The sequence below is a fragment of the Myxine glutinosa genome, chromosome 5, assembly GCF_964187855.1.
Source record: "Myxine glutinosa chromosome 5, kmMyxGlut1.1, whole genome shotgun sequence".
Classification (NCBI taxonomy): Eukaryota; Metazoa; Chordata; class Myxini; order Myxiniformes; family Myxinidae; genus Myxine; species Myxine glutinosa.
This window is the reverse complement of record NC_136265.1, coordinates 210,748,119-210,774,068: the sequence shown is the minus strand read 5'-3', so window position 1 is coordinate 210,774,068 and position 25,950 is coordinate 210,748,119. Positions and strand designations below refer to the sequence as shown.

The 25,950-nt window shown below is 45.7% G+C and overlaps 2 protein-coding genes across 2 annotated transcripts in view; one reads left to right on the top strand and one right to left on the bottom strand.

The window, feature by feature from the left end:
• LOC137414229 (uncharacterized) overlaps positions 1 to 7,728 on the top strand; it is a 193,399-nt gene extending 185,671 nt beyond the window's left edge. Inside the window, exons 6-9 of the mRNA XM_078779442.1 lie at positions 5,145 to 5,328; positions 5,486 to 5,580; positions 5,773 to 5,865; positions 7,311 to 7,728. Of these exons, the coding sequence (XP_078635568.1) occupies positions 5,145 to 5,328; positions 5,486 to 5,580; positions 5,773 to 5,865; positions 7,311 to 7,327 (389 nt within the window). The 3' untranslated portion in view covers positions 7,328 to 7,728. The remainder of the gene's footprint in view (positions 1 to 5,144; positions 5,329 to 5,485; positions 5,581 to 5,772; positions 5,866 to 7,310) is intronic.
• On the bottom strand, positions 1,768 to 5,554 carry LOC137414228 (uncharacterized). Its single transcript, XM_078779438.1, has 2 exons — positions 5,439 to 5,554; positions 1,768 to 3,367 (listed from the first exon to the last, which is right to left on the bottom strand). The coding sequence occupies exon 2, from the start codon at positions 3,342 to 3,344 to the stop codon at positions 1,968 to 1,970; it is 1,377 nt and encodes a 458-aa protein (XP_078635564.1). The 5' UTR covers positions 3,345 to 3,367; positions 5,439 to 5,554; the 3' UTR covers positions 1,768 to 1,967.
• Positions 7,729 to 25,950: the final 18,222 nt, after the last annotated feature.

Here is a 25,950-nt window from a genome sequence, read left to right as displayed (position 1 = left end):
CAGCGATCGACCGGGATTCGAACACAGGCTCCTCGGATCCCAAGCCGGCACCCTAACCGCTAAGCAAACACCAGGCTAGCCTTGAGAATGTCCATGCTTGGATACAATCTTGTGTCAGACCTCCTAAGACAATTCTCTGGTTTTCTTTCTTTTCTCCATGATCATTGCGGTTCATTGAAAAACTGGTTCATTGAAAAAAGGTAGAGTAATTTGAAAACGAGGTAGATGGTCAGTAATGTCGACGTACATTATTTCGGCAGTAATATTTTGATCATTATTGGTAAATACTCGTATATTATCAATTAGTGTGGCAGTATGTGGGATGATGCACGTCGGTTTGTCTATTAGGAGATGATATCCATAAGCAAAGAAAGTGTTAACAAAGACGTCTGTGAGCTAATCAGAACAATTGAGTAATTTATATATATATATACACTAAGTCGAGGCTCATGTAAGTAAGAACTAACAAATATAACATATCATAAAGGGAGCGGGAGACAAGACGGGGAGAGAGAGGGAAGCACAACAACATTGGAGAACAGGGACATCGGGAGATCTGTGGAAGGGAGAGGGCTGGGGCAGGGTGAACAGGATAAACAAGATTGACACTACAATGACTTTCAGGAAAAAACGGAATTTGAGATTAAAGGAGAAAATTAAGGTTCAAATCACCCATTATGCAGCACAGTTTATTCTCCTTGGAGTTCGCATTAAGGCAGGAGACAAGTGACGTCAGAAATTGTTAAGTGGCATATTAGGTGTTATGTATATATTACCTACAATTAAATTAATTCCAAGCTCGATCTTGCTGAATTTCGATAAAAACGTTCTCATAGTCATTAGAACATTGCATGAGATAATCTCTCATGTTATACTTAAAAATGAATCTCTATATATAAAGGAGGAGTGTGTGTGTGTGTGTGTGTGTGTGTGTGTGTGTGTGTCTGTCTGGATGTCCGCTTATAACTCAAGAACTACACATCGGAGAAAAGTTTTAGACACAGATTCGGAATCAGCATAAAATCCCGGTGGTTTTAGGCTCCGTTTTATTTTAATATCAATGGTTTAAAAAAACCGCGCCAGCTGCAATTCCATGGTGTAGTTTGTGGCGGCGCTAGACGTTCGGGGTGTATTGCAATGGTTTGTCGGGTTTGGCTGTGGGTCCAGAATAGCTCCCATTTCCTTATGTTCTTCCACTTTTATTTTGATTCTTCTGTTACAACGCCTTCCTTATCTACCTTATATCCCCCCGACGAGGCCTCTACATAATTTCATGCGGCAGAATTTCGTGTATTTTGAGTGAAAGAAGTGATACGAGGTTGTAGGAGGAAGAAGAGGCGTGGTCACTGTGCAGGCCTCGATCGTGAGTGGAAATGGCGGGAATTGCGTTTGTATCGCAAAGTAAAGGATCTGCATTCATTTCTGAACTTGCATTGGTGGATTGTTATACATCTGCATTATTTTTCATTAAAAAAACTTTATGTTGAACTTGAAGGCTCCAAGCACGGACTATATATATAGCCCTCATTGAGGTAAAAATAAAAGTAAAAAGCCTGCTATCGCTTGCCAAGCTAGCCGTTCCCCCCTCCCCCTCCCCTCCCCCCGCTCCCTCCCCCTCCCCTCTCCCCCTCCCCCCCCTCTCTCCTTCCCATCCACAAAATTTTGATATGTTCCACAAAATCAATCTCAGCTGATGTTCTTACGTGACATGTATCAAAAAATGATGACGCGACAAATGTAAAAAGTCAACAAAAAGTTTGTTCGGCTTGCTAATGGTTAATTTTTATTGATCAATTTGTCTAATTTTGACAAATTAAAGACCCAAAAATCCAAACAGACTATCTACAAAGAATTTGTATGAAAGAAGAGAGAATGAAGAACATATTTATAAGTGAGCATGGTGTATGATGCAATGAAAATGAAAACGTTTGAGTTTAGCAAGTCAAATGTTTATATGAAATTGACATCTAATCCTTCATGCAGTTACACTTGCAAAGGTCTGTACATCTCCACTGGGCTTTTTTGCAAGAACATCTTCCAGTACAGCCAGCAGCAGCTTTGCAGCTACACTTGACAAATTCACTACATACACTGAGGCCCAAGTCATGCAAACGAGTGATCCCTTTTTTGGACCGCGTCAGTGTGTGTTCATTCAACCCTATGTACAATGGCAATGGGGGCTCAGAGGACAAAGAATGTCGCTGCTTTGCCCCACTCTTCGCCGTTTTTGTGCGGTTGAAGATTACTGTCTGACATATTGTAAGTGTAGCCTGTGATTCTTGAGTTTCTTGATTTTTCAAAGTAGGTCCTTTCAACATCATTGAGACAAGCATTTTCAGTGTTGTTGGTATTGAGTCTTCTTGGCAATTTGGTGGAAAGGTTGCATCAAAATGAAATCCTTCAAACTTGAAAATGTCCTCTCTGATGATTTTGGCAGCTTTTGCCAAAATGGAAGCATCTCCTTCATAATCAGTGAAGGCTTGTTTCAGCATTTGCCTAATTCCTTGATCAAAAATAAGCACCACGTTTTTTCCATCATTTTGTTCTTGTGCTTTGGGAAAGAAGTGGAGAATTTGTTCTTTGAAGCGCACTTTGTTGACTTCTTTCTGAATTCCAAGTGCAGCTAGACGTGCATCATACATGTGCCGCAACTCAGACAACTTGAAACAGAAAGTTCCATCTTCTACTGAAGTCTCTATGTAGCTTGTCAGCTCAATAAAAGCCCGAGCTTCTTTTTTCTTTTTTTCCATTTGACTCCCATCAGAATCTTTTTGTTTTCTTTGAACCCTCAAGAAAGTGCGATGGCGGTTCCGGAACTCAGTGAGACAGTTCAAATGGTACATGCCATCTACAGCTATTACATCTCCAGCAGCAATTCTTGAGAGTACTGCTGTATCCTGTAGGTCAGTTGCCATTCGTCTGATGTTCTGGTCAGCACCCATTGTCATAAATTCATGGAGTTGGCCGTCAGACTTTGAACAAAACATGCAATTGTTCTTTGTCACTGAATGACGAACCTTCTGTCGCTTTTCTTGCACACCTTCACCAGATGCTCCTGCTTCTTCAAACTCTCTTTTTCTTTTTGCTCGTTCTAACTTGCATTTGCTGAACTTGCCATAACAAGTTCTGTGCCACTGAGCCTGGTTATTGACCAGGTCGTCTGCTGTGATGCTTTCGTCAAAGGGAAGAGTCACAGGTAGCATGCGCAGTCCCCGAAATTCACTGACGATATTCAGAAAGTTTTTATATGGCTGCGACTTGTCTTGACTCCCATGGGCCTTCAAGGGGCAGTTCAACTTCTCACTAGTTGTTTGTTGGCAAATCAAACAAGCTTGCCAATCCATCCTTCATCCACTATAGGTCAACCCTGAAACAGAGTAAACTATTAAATTAACTTTTTTATAACACATAAACAATTACAAAATACAAAATACAAAATTACAAATACAAAATTAAAATTCTTAGTTTCTTTTAGTCCAGTGGCTTATTGGATGACTCATTTAAAATAATGAATCTATTCGAAGAGTCTTTTTTCATTTGATTAATGTCGGTTGTCAAAGACACGACCACAACCAATAATTTGTCCGCGGTCGCCACGCTTTGTGAATTAAATCGTCTGTTTCTCGGAAACTATTGCTGTGCTACCTTGGAACATATTAAAATCTGCAAGCATAAAGCATGTAGACCACCCAGAGAAAATATGGTACTTTTGTCCACTCTGTCCCCATCTCATCAAATAATGGGTCTTACATCCCTCACTATTAGCAGTGCAGTTTGATATAGACCGAAGGCGGGCAATGCGTCGCAAACGTGTTTTTCGTGACAGAGTTCACCCATTGGAAATTTACAATGACCTTCAGCTTTATCAAAGGTATCGTTTGGATCGACAGACAATACTGGATCTTGCTGATATTATTCGCATTGACCTCGAACCAAGGACATTTCGTAACCACGCTCTCCCAACTGAACTGAAACTACTCACCGCCTTACATTTTTATGCGACCGGATCAATCCAACAGGTGACAGGAGATACAGTTCAGATATCGCAACCAAGCTTATGCCGTATCATTTCACAGGTAAACAATGCACTGCTTCCATTGATGGGGAGAGCTGTGAAATTTCCATCCCCGGCAAATATACAGGATATAGTTGCAGATTTTTTACGATATTGGTAATTTCCCAGGAGTGATGGGTGTCATTGATGGAACTCACATATAGATCCTGGGTCCAACACAACATGAATGGCGATATGTGAATAGGAAAAATTACTATTCTATCAATACTCAGGTAGTAATGGATGCACAATGCCGTTTCATTAACATTGTGGCAAAATGGCCAGGCAGTACCCATGATTCTGTCATATTGAGAGAAAATGCTTTGGCACAGAGAATGGAAACAAGAATGGGTGAAGAAGTTCTTCTTGGAGATGGTGGATATCCTGTGCGACCGTGGTTAATGACACCGTTTTTGAACCCAACCACTGCAATGCAGCGACGATACAACCGAACTCACAAACGAACACGTTGTTTGGTTGAACGAGGAATTTGACAGTGGAAGAGGCGTTTCCACTGTCTTCAGGGTCAACTTCGATACTCACCACAGAAGGCCCGCGAAATTATTGCAACTTGTTCCATTCTCCACAATATTGCAATAAATAGATGACCAGATTTTGACGAGGAACCCTCGAGTTACAACCACAACCAGATGATGACGATGAAGAGAATGTGGTTGTATTGCCGGACAGACGCATTGGGATGGAAGTTCGGAATCAAATAGTCAACAACCATTTTGGATAAACAGTGAGTATTATAGGTTGCACGAAATGAATAGAACACAAACTATATAGGTCCTTCATATATTTTATTCTCTTATACTGATATATTCTGATCACTGCAAGTTCATCAATTTGTATGGTGTACAGCCACATGCTGAATCACTTGGATACTTGTCGGACATGTCTTGACTTCGGTGAAGCTTTTGCCTTTTTATTTTCAGCACGTCGATTTCACTTGCTAACTTTTCCTTCTCCATGGTTAGCTTTTCAATTTCAAGTTTCGCCCTTTGCTTCTCTAAGCACAAGAGTTCTTTTTGCATTTCGATAAGTCCATTATTTTCATCTAACTTTTGCTTCTTGGTTCTCTCAGCAGGGACGACCGCAGGGGGGCATGGATTTGGTGATGTTGAAGTAGGGCTACTTCTGGACGACTTGGTAAAATTGAACACTGCTACTGATGGTGGTGGGAATGGACCACGGACTTCACTATCAATTTCATTCATCGGAATGGGATCGGTGTTCAAGGAAGTTTCATTTGTTGTGCAGGATGAAATGTAAGGAAAGACAATTATATGTGACAGAGACGTTTGAAGCATTGCTTACATTTAGATATGATAACAACGCACTGAACATTCATTATGCAATGTGATTCGGTTGTGCCGACCTTGAACTTGATGAACTAGATTTCCTCTTCGCCTTTTCTCCCATTAGTTCACTATCGACTCCTCCTTCGATACCATGTATGGTGGGGTCATCCTCGCCCAAAATGGCGGCAATCTTCTGCAACAAAGGCGAAGGTTCCTTGGGTGCGGGCCCACCACCAATAACAGAAATGTCATTTTTAAAGTTGACATGCATTGACTTTGCAGTCAAGAATATGCAGTCAATTTCACACTTCTTACAAAGATCACCAAATTCATGACCCAGGGATTTCATAACTTTTTCTTGGGCCCTCTTGACTTTATTGTGATCAACTACAAGTCTCTTGTCTTCTTCAGTGATCAAGCCAGCATCCATAAAGGCAGAAGTGGTGATGGCAGCTGTCGCACGCAGGCCAACACCATATCTGATGCTCTGCATAGAAACATTAGGTATTTCTAATGTGTTGTACTCTGGCTTTTTATTGGAAGTGGAAGACGTGCTTGGTATTTCTAATGTCACTTCATAACTTCCATCCTTTCCATCGTGAGCATCAGCTAATTCAGCTATTTCTTCTTCATTTTCATCATCACAGAAAATGATTTCATTTGATGGTATTGAAACATCCTGCTTACTTGTCTGCTTATATTCAGCAAGCCTTCTTCTCTCGTCTTCTTGCCGCTTCTGCTTTTTGACTTGTCTGTTGTGCTCAGGCAGATCTGGCAAGCCAATCTGATGTGGTCCAATAGAACTAGACTTGTAACTCAGACCAGACCAGACAATAGAACCAGACCGATTTAAGAAGCGATATTTATTTGCCATCAATGCCATGCTTGAAAGGCAGCTTAGCAGCAAGTTGAAAGATCCAGCAACAATGGCTAAATTGCTCAGCTGTTGTGTCAGAATTTTGAATACACACACACACACACACACACACACACACACACACACACACACACACACGTATATATATATATATATATATATATATATATATATATATATATATATATATATATATGTGTGTGTGTGTGTGTGTATAAAATAAAAAAAACACCTTTAGAGGCCATTTTTCCCCGCAAGCGGGGGTTGGCCTTTTTCGGGAACCATGGTTGTTGTTGTTTTTCGGTCCCCTTTTTGAAGCAATGTTTTACGGCCGGATGCCCTTCCTGACGCCAACCCTTTTTGCCGCCTTTAACGACAAACAGGGAATTACCAGTGAACTGGTACTCAATTTGCCGACCTCGGAAGGATGACAGGCTGAGTCAACCCCCCTGGCGTTAATTCAGCGATCGACCGGGATTCGAACCCAGGATCCTAGGATCCTAAGCCGGCACCCTAGCCGCTAGCCCAACACCAGGGTGTGCATGTAGTGTATATATTCGTATATATATACCCGGTGTGTACCCCGGTTTAGAATAGGTACACCGTATCCCTGTGTGTCGTAGGAGGCGACTAAGAGGGTTGGCGTCAGGAAGGGCATCCGGCCATAAAAACATTGCCTCAAAAAGAGAACCATGACAATTACAACTACATATGGGCAGGGTACAGCCCGAAGTGGAGCTCGGTTTCTGAGGTTTGGGTAATGGAATGCAGGGAATCACAGGGAGATCAGGAGAGGTGGTGGAAGTATTGGTCAGAAGAAGTGAACATATGTTGTGTGCAAGAGACGAGATGGAAGGGAAGTGGTGTGAGAATGGTGAAGGGTAGGCAGCGACAGAAATACAAGTTTGTGTGGCAAGGGTGCCTGGAGGGCGTGAATGGTGTTGGTGTCCTGTTTTCTGAGGAGTTTGCAGACAGTGTGGTGAGTGTGACTAGAGTGAGTGATAGGTTGATGATGGTGAAAATGATGATTGGAAAGCTCTTGGTGAACGTCATCTCGGGATATGCTCCGCAGGTTGGTCGGAGCGATGAAGAGAAGGACAAGTTCTGGTGTGCGATAGAGAAGCTGATGGAAAACGTGAAAGATGAGGAAGTTGTTGTGGTAGGAGGAGACCAAAGAAGAAGGAAAAGGAAAAGTGGGGAGGGATTATGGTAATAATACATTATGCTTAATTTGTTGGGAATTAGATATTCCTGTTTGTGATTGTAATCATATACAATTTATTTTCTTTGAGTAGTGCTAAAATACCTGCACGAGTTAATTTTTGAACTATATTAACCTGAAAGCAATTGCGGATGCTATTCTTGTTATTTGTGGATGAGGATGTGGATGCTAGAATACATACCTGATTGAATATTATTTGTGTGACACATATAAATGAATATAACTTTTGAATGTTTTAAGGAAAAACAACAAATTGTTGAATGTGAAACTGTCGGAAGACATACATGATTATGCTGATTTCATGGTAAGATGTACCCTATCTGATTCAGTGTGTGTGGAAAGCAGATTCAGATGTGACTGAGCATAAGGATAAGACGAGATCACATTTGAAGGGGGTGCTAACGGAATTGGGAAGAAGTTCGAGAAAGAAAATTTGTGGCTAAAAAGGAAGTGAATCGTGGCATACACCCTCTTTCTCAAAGAATGATGAAGACATTCTCCTGTATAACTTGGAGATGCATGCTTACCTTCACCAAGGAAATTTATGTGACCATTTGCCTGGATCACACTGCAACATATTGTTACAGACGCGGTTTTTAGATGTTATTTTACCGAGCGGTTGGTATTACCGTGTCCGAACAGTTACTCCCCGATTAGAACCCGATTCACCCAGAACTTTGACCAGATCGCACCGCAGATATTCAATCGGGAAACCTCTAAAGCGACCGAAAGAGAATGAAAAGAGAAGAAGACAGAGTACGGAGGAAGAACAGATTTATTATACACACACAAGCAATGGATGGAAGAAGCAGTCACACAGCGAATTGTTAACTTACACTATTCATTTTACTTAACCCCAAGACAACGAGTAGGACAGACGACGTTCACACTTACTCGGGGGATATTGCAGGCAGGTAGGGCTTGAGGTGGATTGCTGGAGAGGGAGGCGAGGTCGGAGGCAGCAGCTCTTAATTCCTCGCGGTTTTGGCGGGAAAAACCCTCCGTCGTGTATCCGCTGCTGTAGACGTCACGCGCTGGCTCGGCACACCTGCTGGTGTCCTTCTGGTGGAGCCGTCTCCCTCCTTTCAGCGCGTCTCTCCAAAGCTGGTTTCCTTTCCGAGTACCTCTCCTCTTTGGCTTGGAGCGTTTCGCATCTCACCGCTCCTCTTGGTGCCGCCTCTTCGCTCCTCTCCCAGGTCATCTGGTGAAGTAGTCCCTTACAGTCGCTTTTATCACCTCGGGCGGAATCAAGCCGCCGGCTCCGAGGGCACGCCTACCGGGTCGCTCACCGCGGTGCTGATTGGCTGTTAGGCCTGGCTCACTCCTCCCCTCTATGACGAGGTGGAGACACGCCTTTCTTCTCCGAGGTTAGCACATGGGCAATGGCGGCTTGCGGGATTGAACACAACTCGCACCCTTTTTAAAAGAACTTTGGAGAGCGGAGATGTTTGGGGAAATTGCAAGGGCCTATGCTTATTTTGTTTGATACAATGCAAAGTCAATCTAGTGGGAAACACATATTTAGCCTACATAGAATAAGGAAATACACTATTTAAAAAGATATATCGTGACCTGCGTGTAAGTTTCATGGAATTAACTAGGAGGACGGCTGCGACCATTATTTACATTACCAGGGTGTTACCATACTTTTGTAACGTTCACATTGTAACGTTTTCACATTCGTTACACTTCCTCCAAAATTGTTACACTTCTCAAACAAAAACCGTTACACTTCTCAGAACCGTTACACTGCACCCTCCTTTCTTCAGGCCCGTCTCGGGCCTACTAAACTTTAACTTAGTGTGACACGTAGGTGTAATTCCCTCTACAATTAACCTGACCCTGAGTGTGACAATCTTAAAACACAAATAAGTATGTCCCCCTATTGCATTGCACCCTGTCTAACAGACTCAAGCCCACAGCTAACCGAATTACGGAATTATTCTCAAACTATACATTTACGGTGGGGAGCATTATTTACAATGACGTGATTTCTTATTTACAACGCAACCCAGGACCTGTGTTTTTTTTTTGTTTCTTTCTTAGGGAACAAGAAAAAAAGAAATTCCTGTTGGGTGGGAGGAGACAGCACGCATTGCATCGATGCACCAGTACCAATACCACCAAAGCACCCAAAAGCACCAAAAGCACCAAAAAGCACCACAAAGCACCACAAAGCACCACTCGGTGCGCAGTCACCATGGTTCATAATAAACACAACAAAACAACTGGTGGTGGTCTTCTCTTTCTCTGCTGGGCCGATGTTCTTCCCGACGTCTTCTGGCTTCATGCGGCCTAGTTGGAAATAATAAAAAGCACAACTTGTGTCCATTTTTATTTAGGGCAACAGGGGCCAACTAAGGGTGGTCCACCTGTTTGGCATAGGTGCCACCTTACCGAGGTCCGCAAGCAAGATTCCCTGGCCACTATGGCCGGTCTCCAACAGAGGTGCCCTGCCCCAGAACCTGGGGTCCATCAAGTGGTACTTGGCCGCAGAACAGTGGTCCATAAAGTGGTACATCAACGCAATGCATGCTGGTTCTGGGAATCTCGGGCGCACAATGGCCACCTCACGCACGCTCCCCTCGGCACCCAATGGCGCACAGGTCATGTGGGAGACAAAAGAAAGACAATTGAGCGAGGGGTAAGGTCACAAGGGTACACGTCAATAAGGCAATGCAAGGCGAAATGCGTACGGAGGGCGAAGTGAGAAAACTCGTCCCTACCGTACGTCACCCCCCTGTCACCTACCCCACCCTTGCCCTTACCCCATATGTACAAAATCTACACATTACCAATTCGTCACTACTGTCACGTCTTCCCCATATTTCCCCTATACCAAATTCGTCTCCACAATCCCTCTACTTCAAAAATTTGCCATCATCAATTCATCATCAATCCTCATAAGGAGGAAGAGATGGAATTACGCACAATGTCACACCCACGTCATGATGCGTCTCACAATCCAAAACATTTGCAATAATGAAAAATAATAAAACATGGCATGGTGTGGAGTACCTGTCGCCTCAGGTGAGTGGATGCAGATGGTGCGAGGAGACTTCATCCTAACTACTTTCTAAATGACATTAACACACTTTACACTACCCGGGGTCTTTCCCTGCCAATCCATTGGCCAACTTACACTATGGGTTCTAACAACCAATTCCCATTGACCAAACTGTGGTGCTTCTCAATTTTGGGGTCTCACTCCCCCGATTCATCTCCCGGTGCCCTCGCACAATTTCTGGGCTGCGACGTGTAGCTCTCCCAGCAGGTCTACCCACCTGCACACCTCCACCACTGTAGTTGCCACCCGAGCTTACCTAGCTCCTCACCCTAACCTATCTAACTGGGGCAGGCCCCTCCTGGCTCTGTCACCCCTCTCGGTGCCCTCTGGCACTGGGCTACCCGGGTCCGTCCTCCGGATCCTCGGGCCCCATCCACAACAACTACTACCGGCTCCCAGAGCCCACCCGCGGCCTCACCTGGCCGACATCCTCACAGTGGTGGAGCGCCCAACCAACTACACACACTAACAGGCTACACGCCCAGCCATTTCCACGACACTAATGCACCCATTCAAAGACCATTCTTTCACCCGCACCACAGATGCCAATATCCAACCACAATTTACCTATACCCTCTAGCTAACACTTACACTACCCGCCCCGGGTATCCGTGATGGGGGTCCACTCTTCCCCCATTCACACCTTCGCACCATCCACTCCACTCCACAATTTCCACCATACTCACTCCACGACCATCCATTCCAATACTCCAGATATTCCACACTACCATTTATTCCACATAGCCACATACACCTGTTGTTGCACACCTGTGCCCTCACACCTGGTGCCACCTGCACCCTCCTTTCTTCCTGGACCATTTGGTCATCACAATACCCATCATCATCACTCACTCATACACTGCCCCATTCACCTGTTCAGTTGCACACCTGTGCAATCACACCTGTTCAATCACACCTGTTCAATCTTCAAACACACGGCATCATCTCAGCTAACTACTCCCTTCTGAAACTTGCGCTTCCCAGTCGTCCCTTTAAACTATTGCGCTCCCACGTCATTATCATCCATACTAAACTACCTGCGTCCCCACTACAGGTATCCTTGTCACTAACTAACCTTAACGTCACCTAATGTCATTTTCGCTAGATCCCTACACACGATATCCTAACCCACCCGGGCTAGTTTTCACTGCCATACACCCCCTAATCTATAGCGCATTTGCCCCCTCCTGTGAGGGATGGTGGATTTGCCATCCCACCACATCGGGGGTCTCTCACTATAAATTTTGCTCGTCCAAATTCCAACCAATTCAAAAATTTTCCATTTGCTGCCAATTCTACCCACTATTATAAATTTCGTATCAAATCACGATCACTATCACTATCACCATCATCACAGTCCACTATACCCTAGCCTCGGTGCGTCGTGACATCATTAAACTCGGTTCGTAAAGCCGAGCAATGAATTCGGGTTGTTTGGTCGCCTGCAGGTTGAATCCGTCCGGCTTTCGGTTCAAGGGAGGTGGTTTGGTTGGACCGAGATTCCACGCACCATCTCGGCGCGGCACCTTGCGGTCCCGGGCCCGATGGCTCAATCTCCCCCGGTCGGAACCCCGTCCCCACGAGGGGGCACCGTTCCGCCTCCTCCCACTCGCCCTTGAACCGGACCGGTCGCCTCGCCCTATAAGGCCCGGACTCGACCGTGCGGGGCGGGGCCAAGCCCGAATCGGCAACGACGCTTCGAAGAGAAGCGACGCAGCATCGATCCATGCCGGGCCTCGCACCCAACAAAGCACCCCATCACCGAGTGCTCGCATCGGCTATCCGTCGCCCTAACCACTAACCCGGTTACCGTCGATGCTTTACTTGCATGCTCACACGCATACGCTACCCCTTTCACCCTCACAAAACCTGGCGTTCCAACGCCGTCCGTACATTCCACCAACGCTCTCTCTGTTACACACCACACCTCTCGCGCACACTCTTGCGCACACTTCGGTCCACACCTCTCCTCCGTTACGTCCTCCGTAACACTCACCATGGGCGTGCACTCTTGCATCCACCCACTAACGCGCTCGGATGGGCTCTCCCACACTCGCGCCATGACCAATTCAGGTGTGCTTTCTCGCACACATTCCACCACCACCTTACTCTCCGTGTCACACTTCGTACACCCCGACGTGCATTCTCGCTCGCACTCGGTTTCACACTCGCGCTCCGATGTGCCCTCTCGCACCTGCGCCATCACCAACTCACTATTCGTGTCACACTCCGTACACCCCGACGTGCATTCTCGCTCGCACTCGGTTTCACACTCGCGCTCCGATGTGCCCTCTCGCACCTGCGCCATCACCAGCTCACTATTCGTGTCACACTCCGTACACCCCGACGTGCATTCTCGCTCGCACTCGGTTTCACACTCGCGCTCCGATGTGCCCTCTCGCACCTGCGCCATCACCAACTCACTATTCGTGTCACACTCCGTACACCCCGACGTGCATTCTCGCTCGCACTCGGTTTCACACTCGCGCTCCGATGTGCCCTCTCGCACCTGCGCCATCACCAACTCACTATTCGTGTCACTCTCCGTACACCCCGACGTGCATTCTCGCTCGCACTCGGTATCACTCCCACACTTTATAACACGCCCACTCGCCGACGCACACTTTTTCCTCACACGCGTGCCATTTCCACTCACACGGGACCCTTCACCAATGCCCGGATGCTTCCTCGATCCCAAGCGCGCGAAAATTCTTTTGTCGCTAAACATCCTCCTGCAAAATCTACCCGCACAATATACAGCACGACTCACCTGGGGGATCCTTTTCTCCACGCGAACCTGCAAACTTCCATTCGGGTTAAGCACAGCATCGTGATGTGAGCAGGGACTTTGTACATTTTCCATTTCTCCCTGCAATTCCCGGGCTACCTCCGTCATCTCTTCAATTTCAATGCCCACTTCCGCTTTTTCTTTACTCACCTCGACGACCGTTGGCTTTAATAAAACACCCTCTACCTCATTGGTCGCCGGCTTTTCCAAACCCCGTGTCGCGATTTCTACCCCCGTCATTGTACCCGTGCTTTCCTCCGCTTCGCTCAACCAGCGCTTTTCGACCCGCTTTACCTCCTCGTGCACCCCTGGGACCCTTTCGCCCAACTTGCGGTCTCTGTCCCTCTGCTCCCTTGCCTCTCTATCGGCCCTCATTCCGTTCGTTGTTGCTTCAATTTTGTTTAACAATCGCTCACTGTTAGCCCTCCTTTCGTCCCTCATTGCCTCCATTTGGTTATTCTGAGCCTCCATCCGGTTCCCCATTACCCCCATTTTTGCTTCCAATCGCTCACCCTGAGCCTCCATACTGTTTTTCAAACCTCCAATTTGGTCTCCCATTTGTCCCATAAGGGCCCCCCTCATTCTGTTTTCCATTTCTTCATTATTCTTGTCCATAAGGGCCTTCATTTGTATAAAAAAAAGGTTCAAATCCACCAACGGCGCTGCTACGGTCGCGGGCGCGGCAAAATTTGGTGCCGCTACACCCACGTGCGCGAGGACGCCACTTTGCGCGTCTGATACTTCCGCAACCACATTGCTATTTTTCTCCTCCTCCCTTTCCTCCACATACATTTCCCCGAGGTCCTGGGTCGATTCCACCCTGTCTATCTCTCCCACCGACATCCGATCGCCTTGATTGTCCATGGCGCGATCTCAAAATTCGGGTTTTATAAAACAAAATAAATTTCGGCAGCTTGTAATTTTGAGCGCGTTAAGCGCGCTTCGGGTCCGATCTCACTCAACACCAATTGTTACTGATATAACACAATTGGTGTCCCAAAATTTGGGCCTAACAAATTTAGTCCCAGGTCCGAATCCAACTCCTGACAACCAATTGTTACAGACGCGGTTTTTAGATGTTATTTTACCGAGCGGTTGGTATTACCGCGTCCGAACAGTTACTCCCCGATTAGAACCCGATTCACCCAGAACTTTGACCAGATCGCACCGCAGATATTCAATCGGGAAACCTCTAAAGCGACCGAAAGAGAATGAAAAGAGAAGAAGACAGAGTACGGAGGAAGAACAGATTTATTATACACACACAAGCAATGGATGGAAGAAGCAGTCACACAGCGAATTGTTAACTTACACTATTCATTTTACTTAACCCCAAGACAACGAGTAGGACAGACGACGTTCACACTTACTCGGGGGATATTGCAGGCAGGTAGGGCTTGAGGTGGATTGCTGGAGAGGGAGGCGAGGTCGGAGGCAGCAGCTCTTAATTCCTCGCGGTTTTGGCGGGAAAAACCCTCCGTCGTGTATCCGCTGCTGTAGACGTCACGCGCTGGCTCGGCACACCTGCTGGTGTCCTTCTGGTGGAGCCGTCTCCCTCCTTTCAGCACGTCTCTCCAAAGCTGGTTTCCTTTCCGAGTACCTCTCCTCTTTGGCTTGGAGCGTTTCGCATCTCACCGCTCCTCTTGGTGCTGCCTCTTCGCTCCTCTCCCAGGTCATCTGGTGAAGTAGTCCCTTACAGTCGCTTTTATCACCTCGGGCGGAATCAAGCCGCCGGCTCCGAGGGCACGCCTACCGGGTCGCTCACCACGGTGCTGATTGGCTGTTAGGGCTGGCTCACTCCTCCCCTCTATGACGAGGTGGAGACACGCCTTTCTTCTCCGAGGTTAGCACATGGGCAATGGCGGCTTGCGGGATTGAACACAACTCGCACCCTTTTAAAAAGAACTTTGGAGAGCGGAGATGTTTGGGGAAATTGCAAGGGCCTATGCTTATTTTGTTTGATACAATGCAAAGTCAATCTAGTGGGAAACACATATTTAGCCTACATAGAATAAGGAAATACACTATTTAAAAAGATATATCGTGACCTGCGTGTACGTTTCATGGAATTAACTAGGAGGACGGCTGCGACCATTATTTACATTACCAGGGTGTTACCATACTTTTGTAACGTTCACATTGTAACGTTTTCACATTCGTTACACTTCCTCCAAAATTGTTACACTTCTCAAACAAAAACCGTTACACTTCTCAGAACCGTTACAATATGAAGGAAAGGTGATCACTTACTCTTGTTTGAAGGCTTCGAACATTCATCACATCAGAAGTTGCAGGACAACGACATTTTACCTGCAACCTCTGCGAAATGCGGGGACATATGTTATTACTTCACCAACTTCCGGGGAGCCAGCATGGAGCTGCAAACCAATGGCTGTGCCTTTTCACAACAGCTGTGCACGATTCTGCGGGCCACTCCTGGTATGGACCATGGATGACCTGAACACCATGGTCCCAACATCATTGTGGATGCATCCGGCATCCCTGTTCCACATCTTGCTGGCCAATCAACGTCACACCAATACTTGCTGCCCACTCACAATGAGGGAGGAGGCAAGTCGACTACAACTGGGCGAAGGCCTTGTTCAGGAATTACTATGGTTTTTTTTTTTTTGTTGTTTTTTTTTTGTATACTGAATCGAGGCTCGTGAAAGAGCTAACATTTACTTCACAAACAAATCAACCAGACAAACAAAACACACAAAAAGAGGGAGCGGAAAACAAGATGGGGAGAGAAGGGGAAGCACACAAACACAACATTTGAGAGCAGGGAGATGTGTGGAAGCGAGAGGGCTTGGGGGGAGGAGGCATGGGAAGGGGGGGAGGGGGGGTGGAGGGAGAAGTATAAAACACAAGGACACCAATGACTTCCAGGACAGAAGTTGGTATTTCAAAAAAGTGGAATTGGGGTGAAATTAGCGGGGGTAGAAAAGATCAAGGTTTTGGATGGGGGAAGATAAGAGATGGTGGTGAACAGCTGTTTTAAAGACCTGGAGGGTGGAGTGGGATTGAAGAGAGTGAGGGAGTTTGTTCCAGCAAAAGCAAATGGAGGGTTTACAGCAAAAGTGGCAAGAATGCTACATGGAGAGCAGGGTCAGTCTATGACTCCGCACTGTTACCACAACAGCGAAATCCTACACGAAGTAGTGCAGGTGTTATGAAGACAGAAAATGTTTCATACCTGGATTCAAACACAAGTGATCAGCCCTTCCTTTCAAACAAAGTCAACATTTGTGTGGAGGCAAACGTTTTTGCCAGATGGTGCAGATGCTTTACAAAACTTGAAAATGAAGTGAAATTGTTGTATCTTGGTGATGGTGAAGTGTTGTTTTGAAAAGATATTTCTGATGCAAATGCAATAGATTGAATAATATGGAAGGAGTCAATGACCAACGAAATGTTTTGTGATTCTTGCAGGATGACGGTGTATGCCTAAGGGAATTTAATTACCAAAGTTGTGGTTTGAATACTTGTATTGATGTTTACTTGTAGTGATTGATTGTTTACTTATACTTGTATTGATGTTTACTTGTAGTGATTGATTGTTTACTTATACTTGTATTGATGTTTACTTGTAGTGATTGATTGTTTACTTATACTTGTATTGATGTTTACTTGGAATGATTGATTGTTTACTTATATTGATGTTTAGATTAATGGTTAATATAAACAAAAACAAAAAGATGAGGGAATTGTGGAAATGTAACTCATTGATCGTTGGAATTGGAGGGCGAAGCAGAGAGCCATTCGTAAATGAATGTCAGGAATTTGCACGAACGTAATCTCTCGTTCACCTGGTCACAGCCCCGGGCTAGAGCACCCTCCTATTGTGAGCCAAATGGACTCCCAGCAGGGGGGGAGCGAACCGGCTCCGATGAGGGAGCGTGGATGACCTCGGGGCATTTGCAGAGAAGGGATTAGCGCGACAAGGCCCATAAAGACAGGAAACATACTTTGAGTCAGGAGCACTTGCCGGGAGAGTCTCTGACGGAAGGAACGAGTACGGAGCTGCGCAGGACATCGGCCGAGCAAGAAGGACCATGCGGATAGAGTTGTCTGGTACATTGAGTTAATGGTAGTTATTAGTATTTGAAACAAGTGAATTATTAAGTTAATAAAGCTTTGCTTTGGTAAAAGCTGTTTGGTCATATCGTAGCTTCCTGAGTCAAATAACTATTCCCGAACAGGGGTTACGGATATGGTGTGAGAAATGGAGAAAGTGAAAGGATTTTGGAGTTTGCTGATGGAGCTGATTTGTTGATTTGTAATACTCAGTTCCAGAAAGAGGATAATAAGCTTGTTACATACACGTCAGGTGGGACGACGACAACCGTTGACTACCTGATGTTGCGTAGGCAAGATAGGGGGCAACTCCGGGACACAAAGGTGATCCCGGGGGAGGAGGCCGTTTCACAGCACCACTTGGTTGTCTGCGACATAAGGGTGAAAGGTGCGAGGAGAGCTCGGCGGGTGAATTACCAACCGAGAATGAAGGTGTGGAGTTTGAAAGAGGTGACAGTAAGGGAGGCATTAAAAGAGAGGCTGAGTAGGGTAGAGGATGATGTGGTTGAGCTTGAAAGTGGTTGGATGTCAATGAAAGATCGTCTGTTGGGAGCCAATGGTGAGGTATGTGGATGGACAAAAGGACCACCGAGGCACTCGGAAACATGGTGGTGGGATGACGAAGTTGGAAAGAGGATTGACGAGAGGAGGAAGAAGTTCAAGGAGTGGCAAAAGGCAAAGGGTACGGGAGCAGAAACAGCAGAGCATGAAAGTTATAAGGCAGCCAAGAAGGCTGCAAAGAAAGAGGTAGCAAAGGCGCAGGAGGCATGAAGGAAAATGTTCGGAGAACGCTTGGATTCGGCAGAGGGTCAGAGAGCGGTATTCGGGATTGCAAAGCAGATAGAGAAAGAGAGGTGTGATGTGATGGGGGTGAGTTGCTTGAAGGATGAAGTGGGACAAATCGTTGTGGACCCAGATGGAATTAAAGGAAGATGGAAAAGACAAATAGAAATGCTGTTGAATACAGAGAATGAATGGGATGGCAATACAGAGAGTAACCCAGTTTTAGGACCGACAGAGAAGATAACTGAGAAGAAGTTGAGGAAGCGATAAAAGCAATGAAGCGTAGAAAAGCGGGAGGGCCGACGGGAGTTGTGGGAGATATGTTGAAGGCAGCAGGAAGTTGGGGTGTGAAGAGAATGACAGAGATCTGTAATCTGGTGGTGAAAGAAGGCTGCATTCCAGTGGATTGGGAACTGAGTACCCTCGTCCTTCTATGCAACGGGAAAGGTGACCCTCTGGAGTGTGGCTCGTACCGAGCGATAAAGTTATTGGAGCATGGAATGAAGGTATTGGAAAGGGTGTTGGAGAGGAGGATAAGGAAGAAGGTGAAGATCGACGAAATGCAGTTTGGATTTATGCCAGGAAGAGGAACGACAGACGCGCTCTTTATTGTGAGGCAGTTGCAGGAGAAGTACATGGAGAAGAGGAAGAAGTAGTTTCTTGGGTTTGTTGATCTGGAGAAAGCATTCGATAGGGTTCCGCGTGAAGTATTGACATGGGCATTGAGGAAGTTAGGAGTGGAGGAATGGTTGATCAGAGTCGTGATGGCAATGTACAAAAGAGCGCGCACAGCTGTAAGGACGAAGGACGGGAACAGTGGTGAGTTTGAGGTGAATGTGGGAGTGCATCAGGGGTCGGTACTAAGTCCACTCCTATTTGTAGCTGTGATGGAGGTGCTGGCTCAGAACATAAAGGAGGGTTTACCGTGGGAGTTGTTGTTTGCAGATGATCTGGTGTTGATTGCGGAAAGTATGGATGGACTGAAGGAAAAGATGAACAAGTGGAAGGAATGTATGGAGACAAAAGGTCTGAAGGTGAATATCGGAAAGACGAAGGTGATGGCAAGTGGTAAAGCATGTGGTGAGGTGGAAAGAACTGGGAAGTGGCCATGTGCTGTGTGCAGGAAGGGTGTCGGAGTGAACTCCATTCAATGTACAATGTGCGCTGAGTGGGTTCATCAAAAATGTAGTGGTCTGAGAGGGTCATTAACCAGTGTGGCAGCTACATTCAAATGTAAGGTGTGCACAGAGGGAGCTGCAGATGGAGGAAATGTTGAGTTGGATCTTGGAGACAGCGTGAAGCTGGAAGGTGTGAAAACATTTTGCTACCTCGGAGACACGCTCAATGGAGAAGGTGGATGAGACTCGGCAACGGTTGCAAGAGTGAGATGTGTATGGAAGAAGTTTAGGGAACTGAGTGGTGTGCTGAGGAGGAGGGGAGTGTCGTTGAAGCTGAAGGGAAAGGTGCATGCTGCATGTGTGAGAAGTGTTATGATTTATGGGAGCGAGACATGGGTAATGAACGTAGAGCAGCAACTAAGGCTGGAAAGGGTGGAAATGCGAATGGTTCGGTGGATGTGCGCAGTATCGTTGAGAGAGAGGAAGACAAATGATGAATTGCGAAAGATGATGGGAATAGAGCCTGTGATTGATGCTGTGAAGAGGAACAGGTTGAGATGGTTTGGTCATGTGTTGAGGAAGGATGAAAGTGACTGGTTGAGAAGAGTGATGGAAATGAATGTGGAAGGAAGTAGAGGACGGGGAAGACCGAGAAAGACTTGGCTAAAGATGGTGGAAGAAGAAATGCGGGCAAGGGGGTTAACAAGGAGAGATGCAGAAAATAGGGCAAAATGGAGAAGATTGTCATGGGGACCGCAAGGCTAACCCCCCCTATAGCAGGGAAAATGGCCTTAAAATGCATGTTGTTGTTGTTGTTGTTGTATTATACTGCACTGGTTTTTCCACTTTTTTGCACCTCGACCAATGTCCTTGCCACTGTATTACGACTATTCAGGGCCTTCAATATTCTCTCCCAAGCCAAGTGTTTTTTTGGGACGAAACGCTTGGCCCAAATTTATGGAGAATCACCGACATTTCTCTCTCATACATATCCACTTGTCGGAGTTTCTCTATCTCGGAGAAATTCGGTTTTCTCTTCCTCTTGTCCATGTTGAGTGTGAGAAGACGGCTCTTCATACACTGCATTTATAGCAATTCAACAATGATTTGGCCTTGGATCTCAGTAATAACTGTCGTTGGTCTGTCGCCAAACCACCGAAAATGAACATAAACGGCAATGAAATGTGACACCGAACCTTGGAAACCACTTGAGACAATCTTCATAACTTTATGCAGGGCACTCAGCTAAGCAGGGTACTTGAGTGTTTATGAATTTCAAGATAACAACCCCACTCAGCAAAGTGGGGTACTTAGCAATCTTAAATTAGTTATAATAATAATAATAATAATACATTTATTTTATATAGCGCTTTTCAAGAAGCCCAAAGGTGCTTTGACAGAGTACAAAAAACAAGTGCAAAAATACAAAAATCAATAGGTAAATAATCAAAGCAAAAGGAAGGAGAAGGAGAAGAGATAGTCAGGGGTTAAATGCTGTGGGTTAAATGTTGAATGCAGTGTTGAACAGGTGGGTCTTGAGTGATGTTTTGAATGTGGTGAGTGAGGAGGAGTCTCTGATGGTGTGAGGTAGTGAGTTCCAGAGGGTGGGAGCAGCGATGGAGAAGGCCCTGTCCCCCCAGGATCTGAATTTGGTCCAGATGGGGGGGGGGGGGGGTCAGGAGGTTGGTACCAGCAGAGTGGAGGTTGCGGGTGGGAGTGTGTCTGGAGAGGAGGTCAGTCAGGTAGGATGGGGCCAGGTTATGGAGGACTTTGTAGGTCAAGAGGAGGATTTTGTACTGGATTCTCTGGGGGATGGGGAGCCAGTGAAGCTTATAAAGGATGGGGGTGATGTGGTCACGGGTCCGGGAATGGGTGAGTAGACGGGCAGCGGAGTTCTGAATGTATTGGAGTTTATTGGTGATTATTGAGGGTGAACCATAGAGGAGGCTGTTGCAGTAGTCCAGACGGGAGGTGATGAAGGCGTGGATGAGGGTTTCTGCAGCCATGGAGGAGAGGGATGGACGGAGACTGGCGATGTTTTTCAGGTGAAAGAAGGCCGTCTTTGTGATCTGTATAGTGTATTTGTCGAAGGACAGGGTTTGGTCAAAGATGATGCCAAGATTCCGGATGTGAGGGGAGGTGGATACTGGGAAACCGTCGATTTTGAGGGCAAAGATATGGGTGGATTTGGTGAGCGTTTTTGGGCCAATGATGATTATTTCAGATTTATCATAGTTAAGTTTGAGGAAGTTGATTTGAAGCCAGGATTTTATTTCAGTGATGCAGTTTGTCAGGATAGAGTGGGTGGCGGTGGAGATGGACTTGGTGGAGATGAAAAGCTGGATGTCATCGGCGAAGCAGTGGAATTGGAGACCATGACGGTGGATTAAGTGACCAAGGGGGGACAGGTACAGGATGAAGAGGAGGGGGCCAAGAACTGAACCTTGGGGGACACCTTGGGGGAGGGGAGCAGTGGGGGATTTGCAGTTATTGATGGAGATGAACTGGCGTCTGTCAGAGGTATGATTTGATCCAAGAGAGGGCAGTGCTGGTAATGTTAAAGATGGTTTCAAGTCGGGTGAGGAGGATGGAGTGAGTTATGGTGTCAAAGGCGGCGCTGAGGTCGAGGACGATGAGAATGTTGAGGTTGCCGGCGTCAGAGGAGAGGAGAAGGTCGTTGGTGATTTTGAGGAGAGCAGTTTCAGTACTGTGGTTGGAGCGGAATCCGGATTGGAATGTTTCATACAGGTTATTGGCAGAGAGGTGAAGTTTGAGTTGAGTGGCTGCAGCGCGTTCCAAAACTTTTGACGGAAAGGGTAGGTTGGTTATGAAGGGTCTGAAGTTGTTTAGAGTGTCAGGGTTTAGTCCAGGTTTTTTCAGAATGGGGGTAACAGCAGCAATTTTGAGGGATGGTGGGACGATGCCTGTAGACAGGGAGGAGTTTATTGTTGCAGTGATAAGTGGAGAGAGAGCAGGAAGGGAGGCCTTGACAAAGCTGGAGGGGATGGGGTCAAGAGTGCAGGTGGCAGTTTTCATTCCTATGAGGAGTTCAGAGAGGTCAGTAGGGGAGACTGGGGAGAACTGAGACGGGGTTGGCAGGATAAGGGGGGGCAGGTGGTTTGAGGTGGAGCAGGTGCGGTGGGGGTTAAGCTGTTGTGGATGTTGTCAATTTTGCTTTGGAAGAATGAAAGGAAGGAGATGCAGTTGTCTACTGTGAATGACTGGGTGGTGGTGTTCAGGGGGCTGAGGAGTTTGTTTATTGTAGAGAAGAGTGCTTTTGGGTTTCCAGAGCCAGAGTGGATAATTTGAGAGTAGTAGGCGGAGCGGGTGCGGGAGAGGGCATCTTTGTAGTGCTGTAGGTGGTCCTTGTAGGCTTGGGAGTGAATTGTGAGACCTGTTTTATTGCGGTGTCTTTCAAGTTGGCGAGCACGAGTTTTCATCAGGCGGAGTTCAGGGGTAAACCAGGGAGCAGAATGGGTGAAAGAAACTGTTTTGGTTTTTATAGGTGCAAGCTGGTCGAGGCAGAAGGAGAGAGTGTGGTTGTAGTAGTCAGTGAGGTCAGAAGGGGTGTGGAGGTCAACGAAGGGAGAAGTGGACATTTTTTCAGAGAGGGTGGATGAGAATGAGGTAGGTGAAAGAGCGTTTAGCTTACGGAAGTTGATAGTACGATAATGCCTTGGTGCTGGGGTGGGGATGTTGATGGTCATAGTGATGGCTAAGTGGTCAGAGAGGGAGAGGTCGGAGCCAGAGAGATGGTGCAAAATTAATCCAGTAGAGCAGACAAGGTCCAGAATGTGCCCACGGTTATGGGTAGGAAAGTTGACATGTTGAGTGAGGTTAAAGCAGGTGAGTAAATCAGTGAAGTCAGTGGTTATTGTGGAGTCCATGTGGATATGTTATGGGGTACTTAGCTAAGTAGTTTTAAATTAAGAAGTTATCTGAATAAATTGAAATTGCATCTTGAAATTCTGCATCTTGAAATTCCTGGATCTGCTCCTGCCATGCCAATTTTCATGATGGGGTAGATATAAGTGAAGAAAGCCACAGGCAGATCATACCGGTCAAATCTTTGTGACCCTGTAGATTAAAGGGAAACCCCAACGCAATTTTTTATTTTCTGAAAACCTTTGAAAATTATTAACCAAAGTCTAATTTGAAGGCAATTTTTTTATTAATTATTTTTTGCCAATCACAAAGTGTCAAAAAAAACCCCTAGCGTATCGATTTTAGATTTCGTCATCACTGATGGTTGTGGCTTAGTTGCCACACTAAGCACTCAACCTTGATCCAAATGGCTGTTTACATAGAGAACAGTGTATTTTGAGCTCGGATTCCGATACCGATTCCACCATGATTGGCAACTCTGAAGGTTCTCAGTATGTTGAAATGGATAATTGGGATAAAACAATTGGAGACAAAATTAGGGATGGAAACACTTTCATGGCAATTGTGGAGTGGAGCCGTCAAATTTTGAGTCTTATGCCAGCGATTCAGATGACGATGGTGTGAGTGAAGATGGCTGTGTTGTGTTCGTAGTGCAAATGATGCTGGTCGCTTGTTCGCCACAGATTGGTTGGTTTTGTTTTTCCCTTCAATTGATGGCTTATCAGGGATTTTGTATTAATTGATAAGTCAGTTATATTACTCCAGAAGAAATACGGCTCCCCCCACCGCCCCCTGTCAATCCCCCCCGCTCGCCCCCAAGATGGTAGCGGTAAGTGATCCAGTTCATGGACTCGTGCAAGAGTGAAAGTCTTTTGGGTTTTTTTTAAGCGAGGAGGAATAAGATAGTGTTTAAAAGGCAGGAAGAACAAATGTTTTGGAAAAAAATAAAAAGAGAGAACCAGGACGACAAAACCACCTCAAGCCAGACATGATTAAGCTCCGCTGTCAGCCTTTATTGTAAAATTAATTGTAAAATGGCTGTCAATCCAACTCTACAAAGGAGGTGGTTACGAGGAGATATGATAGAGATGTTTAAGATATTGGAGGGTAAAGCCAAAATAAGTGCAGAATAATTATTCAGCATAGCAGACATGTTATCCCTGGTGTTGGGCTAGTGGCTAGGGTGCCGGCTTAGGATACTCCAAGGATCCTGGGTTTGAAGCCCGGTCGATTGCTGAATTAACGCCAGGGGGGTTGACTCAGCCTGTCATCCTTCCGAGGTCGGCTAATTGAGTACCAGTTCACTGGTAATTCCCTGTTTGTCGTTAAAGGCGGCAAAAAGGGTTGGCGTCAGGAAGGGCATCCAGCTGTAAAACATTGCTTCAAATAGGGGACCGAAAAACAACAACAACCACGGTTCCCGAAAAAGGCCAACCCCCGCCTTGCGGGGAAAAATGGCCTCTAAAGGTGGTTTTTATTTTTATTTTTATATAGCAGACAGTGTTAATCAGGAGCCTGATCAGGGGCCTGGGAGTAAATAAGAGGAGAATTAAGACAGTAGTAAGTGAGGAGTCTTTCACTTAGAGAGTAGTTACTACATGTATGGTCTCCCTGGAAAGGTAGTGGCAGCAGAAACAGCCGATCAGTTTAAATTGGAACAAGATAGGTTCCTGGAAATATTGGAGATAGAGGGGTATAGGGATGTTGGCAGGACTTTTCGGTAGGTTGAGTAAAGGATAGGTGATTGTGTGCAACTGTGCCGATTTTTCTGTGGGGGTCTCGTCAAGGGGTGGCGTGTGGTTGATATTGTGTGTTTCTCACCTAAGAATCCCTCTCACCTATTTTGGGAAAAAGAAACAAAAACTCTGAAAAAATACAAAAACTACCAAAAAAATACATTTTGCATTTTTAAAAATATAAACCGGTTTGGTGTTGATGCGGCGCAGGCATGATGGGCCAAATGGCGTCCCCCTGCGTCTAATTTCCTTGTGTGTATCTTTCAAGCTATCGCTTATTTTAACAGCTCTTCTGTATGATTATGAACTGGTTGTTGTAAAAACGTTTGTGATCAGCTATGTTGTCAAGTAATCATTCATGAATCAAGAAATCAATAAATTAATTCTTAACTCGGGTTGGTGAGATTCAAACTGTTTTAGAGAATGATGAAAATATTGGCAATTTATCGAAAATATATTAAAACAATGATAAGGTAAACTTTGTCCATTGAGTAAAATGTTCTGATGGGAAAAACTTCACCAACCTTCATTTAATTTCATACCACCCTTTCAAAGCACATTCATTTTATGGCAAATTATGTTGAAGTTATGACTTAATATGACTTATGACTTAGAATGCACATCTCAAAAAGATATAAACAATTTATAATGTGTGAAACAATTTCAGCTGCAAACTGCAAACAGAATTGCTTTTTGATTACATAAGTTGTCTGTGTGGGTGTTGAAAGCCATGACCAGTCCTTGCAGTTTTTCCCATGTGGGACATTTTCCAATGTTCCAAGATTAATTTTCAGAAATGGCACTCCATACAACAACAACATGCATTTTAAGGCCATTTTCCCTGCTAGAGCGGGGGTTAGCCTTGCGGTCCCCATGACAATCTTCTCCATCTTGCCCTATTTTCTGCATCTCCCCTTGTTAACCCCCTTGCCCGCATTTCTTCTTCCAGCATCTTTAGCCAAGTCTTTCTCGGTCTTCCCCGTCTTCTACTTCCTTCTACATTCATTTCCATCACTCTTCTCAACCAGTCACT